Here is an 11,815-nt window from a genome sequence, read left to right as displayed (position 1 = left end):
ATGAAAAGAGAGTCAGTTCCCAAAAGTTGTTAGCAACCTTTACCTGCAGTGTATCCCCCCCACAAATGAATAAATAGGATTGTTTCTTTATTAATCCGAAGTCAGCAAAACGCTGTCATCCTCTCACTAAACATCAGAGAACATTACTCACTTCAACCCAGCTATGAGGAAACCAAGAGGACACAGCTATGTTATAAATAAATAAATAAATAAATAATTTGATTGATGGAGAGTGCCATCAATCAAGTGAAGGATTAATAACCAGTCTTGAAAATTATAAATTATCAAAATACTGTTGTATCTCTCCGGTGTCTAAATTTCTTGAGAACAGTGAATATGTCTGTTATTCTGGTAACCTAGTCATGGGTTAGGTTAATAAATGTTTGAGGCCTACTGACAACTTGGAGACTCCCACTCAACCTTAGTCACATTGAAGTTCAAAAGTAAGTTAACAGTTGGGTAGCAAGCAATCACCGGCTTCCTTTGTCCTCAGGAAGTTTCATGGGACCACACCCCCCACCCCCGAACTCCAGCATGAACCGAGTTATTTCACAACAGGCCATCATGTTACTCCTCTGTTTGACTAGCAGGAGGCCACGCCAGTCAATTTCCTACTGGATTTATTAGATAAGAATGGTCCTCTCGTTTTTCATTTCTGTAGTTTGATGACATTGACTTCTATACTTGCATCGTGTTGGTTCACTAGTAGTTTCACAAGCCAGACAAAGTCTTGCTATGTTTTCTAGGCCAGTGGATTGTGCCTTGCCTTACTTGTTCAGACAACAGGACCTGTGACTGGAGAGAAATAACCTGGCAACCACACAACTGCCAACACGACATCCTAACCAAGCCAGAACTTCAGCAGTGCCTTCAAGGAAGAAAGGTAGGTTGCGCACTCAGTTAGGGAAGCCTGGGCTTCTTGCCATCTGCAGCACTGAAGCCAGACCGTTTGCATGTGCTAAACTAACTTCTGCCCTCTTGCAGTAAGAGGAAAACTAACTAACTCGATGTCGCTTGGCTTTTTGGATCACCTGTAGACATTATCACTACTGATCTTTAATAATTCTTGCTCACAATGGTCACGTTTCTCCAAATCAGTCTGTCTGGCAGATGGAGGATATTAAAGCCAGGTGCTGTGCTGACCCAATTCCATGCTGTTTTTGTAGCACGCATTGTTAGGAGCTTGTCATGTCAACAGACAGTGGGCAACTCGGAGCAGCTGGCCTCATCTCTGGAAGCTCTAGCATACGCAGCACTGCTGAAACAGAAGTCTGTAGCTCAGTGCAAGGAGCCAAATGCCCCATGCATGCAGGACTCACTTCTAGAACTTACCAAATGCACTCTGCTGTGTTTCCACACTAACCTTGCTGACCTTCTTGCAAATTCCTGGGCAGCTCTCATGTGGACCTCAACAGGCTGACTTTCCCTCTGCTGGGGCTCCCAAGCTGTTGTCTTGGCCATACGGTTTCTTCTTGCTGGGCATGCTCTGAGTACGTAGAGCCCAGCAGAATCTTCAGACATGTAAAACTGGCACATAGGCTGAGATGCTTGGCTGACATCAAGTCAGTAATCTTAACCAGATTTTCAAAGTGCTTTTCATCAGATGGACTTATCTCTCCTCCCCCCCCCCGCCCCCCCCGCACCATGTGTAAGCTCTCACATATGGGCAGGCCCATTTCAAAAGCTGATTTTAAAAACAGCATAGTATGGAATGCATGCCAAATTTTCTGTTAGTAATTAGCTTAAGAAGAATGTGAACAGGGGCGGGCCAGGGCAGGAAGATAAATGCGCTCTTATTTCAACAGAAGTAGAGGAATACTCAAGATTGAGAACATGACCAATAATTAAGAAGCAGTATTATTTAATTTGTAAAAAGGGAGAGCAAGCAAACACTGGTGTAGACACTTGTCAGCAATATTAACTGAGCTGTTTTTCTGTGTAAGGAACAGTTCTACTAACTCTCAAATCTTAAAACCCACTAGGCTCTAAACTTCATTAGGGTAAGAGGTGTGTTTGATTCATTATAATAGCCTAATTGATGTATACAGTTTGTGGTACATAGTAATTGTTTCATGAATATTAGTAGGAGTGGAGCTGAAGTTCACTCCTTAAAATATGCAATGACTCTGGTTTTAATCCCCTGCATCATCAATTAGTTGTAGTGGGTTGGCCTGATGCTGCTTGTATTCTAATGCTAATACTGGTTCATCAAGGCCAGCCAGGTTGTATCAGAGATGAGAGAATCCCAAGTGGAACCAAATGATGCTATGTGACCTTGTCCCCAAGTTATTTCTAATTGGTAAATAAAGATGCCAGAAGCTAATAGCGGGGCAGAAGAGACATAGGTGGAGCTGAAGATTTCTAGGCTGGAGGTCAGTCAGTAGAAAATGACCAGAGGGAGAGAAGAAGTGAATGGAGGAGAAGCTACCATGGTTTAGGTGGGTCATGAAAATGTAGCCCTGAGTGCTGGACGGTTGGAGTTCAGAGTAGCCCAGATGAAACATAGAAGTAATAACTTGGGGTTATAGATAGGAAAGTAGATTCTAATAGCATAGAGGGTAGATATCTGCCAAGCTCTTACACTGCTGCTTACGGCTTATTAGAAATAATAAAAGTTGTGTGTCTTTTATCTAAGAACTGAATGATCAAGGTGGGATAGAAACTCTGGATTGGATTTAAAGTTTTCTACAACCATCAAACAATATTTGTTAAATAAGTGAAAAAATGAAAATTTTAATTATTCTTAATCACAACTTTATGAGGTAGATATTATGTGTGTTGTCTACTTGAGAAAATTAAATGCTCCCAGAGATGGAGTTCACTGGTAAAAATTTGTGAGCCGCTGTGATTACACCAACTTTGGCCATGCATGGACTGTATGTTAGAACTGAAGCAGTGGTGACAATATAGTGGTGACAATCACCCTTGTAACACCAGCCAGATAGCTCTCTACCCAAAATTCCATTCCAACCTCAGAATCCAGAGTACTGGGCACAATGCCAAGAAGATGTCACAGTCTATTGACCTGAAAAGCAGTTGATGCAAATACGCTAAATTATGTGACTTTGTTTCTCAAGTTCCTCTCTCCATCTGTAAAATGATAAGTATGCTAAAACCCTCTACAGTAGATGCATCACCTCTTTAGAAAGCTAAAGATGCTATAGTCTAATACCATAGACTTGGTGGCTCAAACAGGTAAGTTTCTGAACTGGGGAGTCTGAGGTCACTTCCAGTTTCTGTTGGTTGCCTTCTCATGTCCACATATGAAAGAAAAGGTGTGGAAATCACATCCTCTTTTCATTCAGAGAACACCATCATAGGGACCCTACCTTCGTCACCTAGTCTAAACTTGTCACCTGCCTAGAGTTCCACCTGTCATGGCCACAGTGGGTTTTACTATGTTGACATATGAATTTTTATTAGTCATAAATAGTCTCTAACATTGTCTCAGTTGGCTGCAAAGCTTGTTATCAGCAATTCTATAAGGCAATGCTAAAAGGAGACATTTTCTTTTGTGTTATTGAGAAATGTAGGGTATCATAAAATCAGAAAAACCAAAGCTTATGTGCAAATGACTTGAGGAGAGGCCTGTTGCCTGGCAGGAGAGCATAGAGGACTCGCCATCATGTGCCCCTTAGTCTCAGCACACTCAGCTCACAGTTGCCCTCACATGGGCATTTTCCCTGCAGACTCTGATGCGTTCACCAGAATGCTCACTTAGTTTGTATATGGTAGCTATGTACATTAGGTAAGCATTCTCCATTTTGAGCAATGAAGTGACATCACCAGAATCAGAAAAGTCACCCCATAGTGGTCTTGGGACTATGACAGCAGGTCATCAGAAGTCACCTCATGGTGGTCTAGGGACTGTAACAGGAAGACAAAGGCTATTCCGTGGAATTCCAAAACACAATGCTGGGAGTAGATTATATATTAAACACCCCCATAAGTATAAAAACAAATATAAACATATAAAACTGCATGTGTACATGGAAAACATCTAGGCATACCAAACAGGTAAGAGTTAAGACATAATAAGGTGAAGACACGACAGAGGAAGACATGGGACATCAGCCTCCAGCCTGTACACACACACACACACACACACACACACACACACACACACATGAAACGCACATCCACACTTATACTACATACATACAAAACAGGAAAAGAAGTAATACACATTGTATTTTTTAAAATACATGAAATTTATCTCTAATGTGTCAAGTGGTCAAGAAGACTTTAGCAATGCTAAATATTACGTTAGCACCGCTGCTCAGAAACTTACTTCACATATGCGTACAGATAGCAAGACATGAAGTAGGAAGTTTCTCAGACTGGCAGCCAGGAAACCTGAGCTACATCCTGATTGCACCTGAGCTCTATTCATTGAGTTTGTCTATTATTTCTGCTCCCTGTCTGTGAACCCCTGCACTGCCTGTTATGCCTGAAGTGCTACTGCAGGGTGGAGTTCTATAGATCATTTCCCATTTTCTGACTGTGTGACGTCACACTTTTCATTCGTCCATCTCATGTTTGCTGAGCTAAGACTCTGTTCCAGCAGGGCACATGCTCCCTCGAGGTGCTGGATTTCAAGTGTAAACACTAATAAGAGAAGTGTTCAATGCGTGATAATCGCATAGGCAGGGCAAAGCCTAGAGGCAAGCACCAGATAGATCCCTGCGGGTACCGTCTGACAAAGTTGCCATAAAGTAGGCAGGCAGATAGAGAGAAGAGTGTTTATGACTAGCAGCCAGATAGCTGTCATGTTAGTTTGAAATAGCTCAATTGAGATAGGAAAATATTTAGGCATAGTCATTTTTCTCAAGTATCTACTGTGAGCATCCTATCTGTCAAACCAGGAGGTCGCTTGCTTCCCTCTTGCTGAGAGAACGGATGCAAATGGCAAAAGTAGATAAAGGGGCAGGATTGTGCAGGGGATAGACAAAGGTGGGCTTTAGGTCTCGTGCTCACATGTATTTCAGTTTCCTACAGTGTGGACTGCATGGAAGTGAGACCATATCAAAGTATGCCCCTGTTTTTACTAGCCTTACCATCCTGAAGACTGTTAATCCATATGAAATCCTTAGATCCTTAACAATGAAAGTCCACAATTTTAACTATTGCCTTGAAGGAGTTTGAACATATTGTATTACAAGAAAAGCAGACTTCCGAGTCCTAATCCTAGCAAGCTTCAGCTTTGGGGGACATGTTGAATTTTCTTTATCCAAAGAATCAGATATAAAGGCAACAGGATTTAACCTGCCCACTGAGAATAATCGGATAGTTAGACCCTCAAGAAACAGTCAGCTTTCTTTAGAGTCTCCAAGTCGCTTTGTTAAATCCCTTTCTGCTGTTACGGTTTCTCTACTGTTTACACGGGTGAATGCCCGACACTGGACATGGATATGAAAGCCCACCTGGTGGGAAGGGAACGGACACTACCCAGTTAAGATTTGAAAAGCAGCTCAAGTTTCCAGAAACTTGACCAAGAGACTCACGTGGTGGCAAATGAACAGAGCTGGACTTACCACACCTCGGGTGTTTTCTTTCGATTCAGCAATGTTGAGTAGAAGAAGCACAGAGTGACATCTCAATGGGAAAGCAACAAGCATCAGAGCAGCTGAGGAATTCATATATAGGGGTGGGGTGGAAAAATGTGGAATGCCTATAAAACTTTAAACTAATTTTACCCAACTCGTTATTTCAGCTGTGCTTATGTATGTGTTTGTTTTGAGATATATAGTAATAGCTCTGTTGAATCAAAGTAAAATCAATTGAAAAACTAGGGTGTTAGTCATAACTGTATTTCTACAAATTGCTTCTCATCTCTCGATAAACTGAGTGGAACTTTGATAAGCATGGGTCAGCAGGATTCTGTGCTCATCACATGAAGTAGTATAGAAATATGACAGACTTATAACAGGAAAAAAATCAATTTAATTAAAGAGCTTTGCTTTGTTTGTCAACTGAAAACAGCTCAGGTTTCAAAGTAGAAAGAAAATGTCTGAAAGAAGAGTCCAATTAACAGATGTTACAGCTGGGGAAGACTGTTGTTGGTGTCCCTCCTTTAGAACAATACAGCACAACTGTTTGTCCAATACCAAATGGTTACCCTGAAAGCAAATAGGGCCAAGTAACATTAAATATACTGAGAAGGTTACATTTTTTTATATTTAGCAATATGCACAATATTTAAAGAAAATATTTATATGTGGCTGATAAACAGAAACAGTTGATTAGATTTTTTCAAAAGGCCTTTAGTTAGCTGTCCCTCCCCATACTCCTGATTCATACTGCCCTCCCTTTCCTCTCTCATCCAATCCTCCTGTTTGACTTTCCCCTTTATCTTTTTATAGCATTTGACTGTATTTCCAATCCTTGGGGGATCTCCTCCTCCTCCCTGATCCTTTTCTAGCTACCTATCCTCTGTGGTTATATGGGTCAATTTCATTTTTCTAAACAACTGAGTAATATTCCATTCAGTAAGTGTACCACATTTTCATTAGCCACTCTTAGTTGGTGGACATCTAGATCCTTTCTGATTTCTAGCTATCATGAGTAGACCAGCAATGAATATGAATGAGTAAATATCTCTGCAGCAAGATGCAGAGTTCTCTGGGTGTATGCTCAATCGAGGTACAGCCTGATCCTGCAGTAGATTAGTCTTCAGCTTTTTGAGGAACTTTCTCACTGATTACCTATTTGCTACTGAAGTTAGCATTCCCGCCAGCAAAACATGTGTTCCCCTACCCTGCGTCCTCACAAGCATGTGATGTTATTTGTTTTACTTATCCTTGGAGTCAGATGAAATCTCAAGGTGTTTTCAATTTGCATTTCCCTGGTGGGTAAGAATGTTGACTTTTTTAAAAGTGTTTTTCAGACATTTGTGTTTCAACTTGTAAAAACTGTTGTTTGTTTTTTTTTTATATATATATATATACCAATTTTAAATGGGTTATTTGTTTTCTGGCTGTTTGATTTGTTGTTATTGTTCTCCTCTTCTTCCTCTTTCTCCTCCTCACCCTCCTCCTTCTTTTTATATATTCTAGATATTGACCCTCTATCAGATGTACAATAGGTAAAGATATTTTTCCCATCCTATAGGCTCAAATTGTGATATCCTTTGCTGTACAGAAGTTTTTTTGTTTTTATTTTTATTTTAGCTTGAGGAGTTCTTATACGTTAATTGTTCTTAATGCCAAAGCTATCAGTAGCTTGTCCTATAATAATTCAAGCTTATTCCCTACTTTTTCTTCTACTAGGTTCAGATTATCTGGTCTTATATTTAAGTCACTGATCCATTTGGAGTTGAATTTTGTGCAGGGTGATACATATGAATATCTATTTTTATTCTTCTGTAGACACCCATCCAGTTTGACCAGCACCATTCATTGAAGATGCTATCCTTTCTCCAAAGTGTATTTTTGTCTTCTTTTTCAAAAATCAGGTGTCTCTGGGTGTATAGAATTATGACCGGGTCTTTGATTCTATTCTATTGATTAACATGGAAAATTTTAAGTAGTGTTTTCAAGTTACATAGAATTTGGACATTAAGGTGTTTAAATTTTTGAAGTTTGGCTGACTTGCAATATGTCTTTAGTAACACATGAATTCCGTAAGGATTACACAATTCATTGTCGCTTGTCTGTCTCAATAATCGGGGCAAGCAAGAAGGCATGAATGTTCCTCTTCATTATCTCCAGTTAAAGGTGGCTTATGAAAGATGGCCTCCTTCATTGAAAGACCATAGAAAATGACAGTAGAGACAAATCAATTTGCCCTAGGTAGAGGGAATAAATCCATCTGCCATTGGACAGATGTTTGAGGGTTTTTTTTTTCTTGCCCAGTTTTGTGCGATTGAGAGTGGGTTGCTTAAATTTCCATCTTACACGTATTTTTTACCTCAAATAGCAACTTGGCTGTATGTGCTTAGCCAATGAAATTAAAATGCATAACTGGAAGACATTCATTATAACCATATCAAAATTTACCAGGAAATATTTTGTTGAGCTAGATTTTTATTATGATCTAAACTTTATTAGCCACCTCACTTGTCTCAGCTGCATATCACAGTTGAGCGGCCCCTTGTCTCATTGACAGATGAACATTTACCTCATGAGAACCTTGCTTCTCAACCTTGAGTCTCCTAAGAATCACAGTGGGGCCCAATAAACAAAACAACTGCTTTAATTTAACAAGTTAACTAGCTTACTTTTTTTGGCATACTTTTGTGCCAGTCAAGAATGCTCAAGTCAACCGCAGACTTATATAATAGAAAAATGGGTCTGGAAAGATGGCTTAGCAGTTAAGAACTCTAGTAGCTGCTCTTCCAAAGGACCTGGTTTAGTTCTTAGCACACACAAGGCAGCTTGCAACTGTTTGTATCTCCATTTCCAGGGAATTTAACACCTTCCCTAGACATACATACAGACAAAACACCAACACACATAAATTAAAAACAAATCATTAAAAAAAAATTAAAGATTATAACAAGAGAATAAAGACCAAAAAAAGGTCTACTTTCCTGGCACTTAGCAATGCATTAAGTGGTTTATTTACCAGATCCCCATAAGGTCACTGAGTCCTTTTTTTTTTTTTTTAATTTGGGGTTAGAGGCTAGTTATTTTAGCATTTTATTACCAAAGTTACTTATTGTTATAAATTCTTACTTTTTTCTTTTTGATTACTTATGCCAACCAATATCTTTGCACACCAGTGTAAGGCAATAGGTTTCATAAGAGGGTATTTGTTAACTCAATAGACAGATACAGATATTTGTTATGGTAATGTAAGTCTTTTAAAATGAAAAGTATTCTTCAAAGTCGATATCTTATTTTCTTCAGTAATTTAACAAAACTGAATTACCTAAAGTGCATAAAGATTAAATATGAATCATTTAACTTAAAGACCAGCCTGTAATTCATAGTATTGTTTAATTGTGCTTTGAGTACTGAATTAGCTGATGGGTTGAAGTTAGGTGTGTTTCCCTAGTAAGAACACCAGCTTACCTCTGGCAAAGCTTTTTCTTTGACAGAACAACCTTAACATCATGGCTGAATGTTTTAGTTAGATTTTATCATTTCTAATCTTTCCTAAATGGAAAAACTTGGATGAAATAACCCTCCAGACTACTCTTTCCTGGCCTGTATCTTGACACCTATCTAGCACCACCTGCATTAAAGAGTAATGTGTAGCCGAACGTGTTTGCTAATCAGGGAGCATACAGTGTCTACCAATTTGCATGTAGCTCTTACTGGTTACCAATCCGCTATAGAGACTCCAGTGCCCCCAGTGAGAGTGTTCAGAGTAGAAGATCATTCCTTCAATCCTCCAGCCAGGGTTTTGATTTTCAGTGGTAGTTGGCTTGTTGGGGATGGAGAGAACCAGCTGGGGTTTCAACACTTCTTACTTCTGCCATGTTTGTCCGTGTGTTCATGTACACTGGAAACATAAAATGTGTTGTCTGTCTTTCTCATGCTTTGATACCAGCATGCATTCATATTACACTCTCTGCCTGCCATTAATAAGTTTTTGACATCTCACTTAAGCCCTCTGGTGCTGTTACTTCCTCCAGTTTGCATACAAGGAAACAAACCTTTGTAAAAGAAATAATTTATTTAAAATCTTATCTAGTTAGTAAAGAGGACTTTTGAAATAGGGATAATTTGCTTCTGATGTGCTTTGGTGGGCTTCGGATATAACCACATGGAAAAGACTGGAAATCTAGATGTGTGGGAGATGTTCTTGCTGTAATATGTAATTTCTTTGACTTGTCTGAGCTTCCATATCTCTCTGTAATCTACATTATAGCTACCTAGTACTTGAGATACTGAGTGCAAGGCTTACTGCCTGCCTGGGAAGGACAAACTTCAGTACAGAAATGAAAAAGAAACAATGAAAAATCTTTAGTTTATTTAATTGGCATTTGAGAGGGTAAGGCAGGGGAATCACAAATTAGAGGTCAGTCTGGGTGTCCCTATCTTAAGACAGGGACTCGGTCTAGAGTCCCTATCTTAACATAATAACAAAGGGTTCTATCTCAATGATTCTTAACTTAGTGTTCTGAGCTGACTTGTGTCGTTGCCATCAAATTCATATGCTGAACTTCTAAGGCCTAGTAACACAGAAAGTTCTGATATTCAGACATAAGACCATTAAAGTGGCAAATAGGATAAAAATGAGGTACCAAATCCAGTATGGACAGAGTCTACATAAGCGATTAGGGCACAAATGTGCAGAGGAAGACCAGGGAAAGACAGAGAAGACCATCATCTACCAGCTAAAGAGTCCTCCAGAAGGAAATAATCCTGTCAGCCCCTTGGATGTGTATTTCTAGTTTCCAGACATGTTTACGAAACATCTCTGTTGCTGAAGCTGCTCTGTCTGTGGTAAGCAGCCTCAGTAAACTAATACAGAAAGAGGTAAGTCATCACTACTTCCTGAAGAATTTTCCTGGTGGCTCAAAAGTCCTCTTGAAAAGCAAGAAGTCTCTTGAACCTGGTGCCACAAACCTGTAGTCCCAGGCATTTGGTGAGACTTAATCAAGAGGTTCACAAGCTCAAGGCAAGCCTAGGCTATACAGCAAATTCAAGGCCAACCTGGGCAACTTAGACTCTGTCTCACAATGGAAAGTAAAGAAGGGACTAGAGGTATAGCTCAGTGAAAGAATGCTGACCTAGTGTGTGAGAGGATCCGGGTTCAATCTCCACCGCTCAAACTAAAAATTTTTTTAAGCAAAAATCTAGACCATAAAACCAAATGCAAAGCCCAGCAAGAATCAATTGGATTTATTTCACTATTTTATTTTACTGAAATATTACCACTCAGTGAAATTTGACTGAGATGTGCTCTTCTGTTTAGTAACCACATTTTTTGACAACAGTATTGCATCTAGAGCAGCTTTCTAGGCTTCTTCGCAGAGATACCTCAGCACGCTGTGGAAAATTTAAGCCTTTGCAAGTTCTTAGTAAATTCACTGTGAGTGTGAACATGGGAGCTGGTGACAGTGTTCCAAGTGTGACAGAGGAAATATGTGCATCACTAAGAGACAAACCGAATCTCAAAGAGGAAAAAAATAACTGAAGAATGAGTTAAGTCTTATCCAAAAACACTCAAAGGGAATTGTCTATGGTGAAATTCATATTACATTCAATTCACTAAGTACTTTTCATATGTACACATGGCGTTGTGAGGAAAAGTGGACTTCGAAATTTGCCTTTCAAATACTTCGTCATAGGATATGGTGGGAAAGACACACGTGCAAGTAGCCATAATGTCATATAGCCTTTGATAAAATCTACAGCAAAGCTAAAATTTAATGGACTTGCAGAATACAGAGAGAGTTACTCTAGCTGGGAGACTAGGGGAGACATTTGTTAGGGGAGCCATTTATGTTGGTTCTGATGCTTGACAGGCAGGATTGTGCAGGAAGGAACTCTCGAGGCAGATGGATTAGCACAAGGGAAAAACAGATGTTGTAGAATACAAATCATGTTCCATGAGAAAGCCTAAGTCTACCCCATTGATTGGAGATGCAATGAGAAGGTGGGCCACTGACCTGCACTTGAAGTCAGAGAGCCTGGGTATGAGTCTTGGGTTCACTATTTACGAGATTTATGACCCCAGTCTTCTCGGGTCTCAAATTTCCCATCTGTGGCAATTTCCACAAAACAGAGACTATTAAGCAATAAAGTCTCAGTCACTGTTATTAGCTGAACCCGAATCATTCAGAATTGACTCTGTAGGCAATGGTGAGTGAATATAATTTTGTGTATGGAAATAAGAGAATGCTGAATGAGTTGGTGCACCA

General features: G+C 39.6%; 1 protein-coding gene across 2 annotated transcripts in view; it reads left to right on the top strand.

The window, feature by feature from the left end:
• Cped1 (cadherin like and PC-esterase domain containing 1) overlaps positions 1–11,815 on the top strand; it is a 263,483-nt gene that overhangs the window by 226,336 nt on the left and 25,332 nt on the right. For both annotated transcript variants that reach the window (XM_076913661.1, XM_034519389.2), the window contains exon 17: positions 747–883. In XM_076913661.1, coding sequence (XP_076769776.1) covers positions 747–883 — 137 coding nt within the window. The remainder of the gene's footprint in view (positions 1–746; positions 884–11,815) is intronic.

Source organism: Arvicanthis niloticus, chromosome 15 (assembly GCF_011762505.2).
Source record: "Arvicanthis niloticus isolate mArvNil1 chromosome 15, mArvNil1.pat.X, whole genome shotgun sequence".
NCBI classification, from domain to species: domain Eukaryota; kingdom Metazoa; phylum Chordata; class Mammalia; order Rodentia; family Muridae; genus Arvicanthis; species Arvicanthis niloticus.
This window is presented reverse-complemented; position numbering and strand designations above follow the sequence as displayed.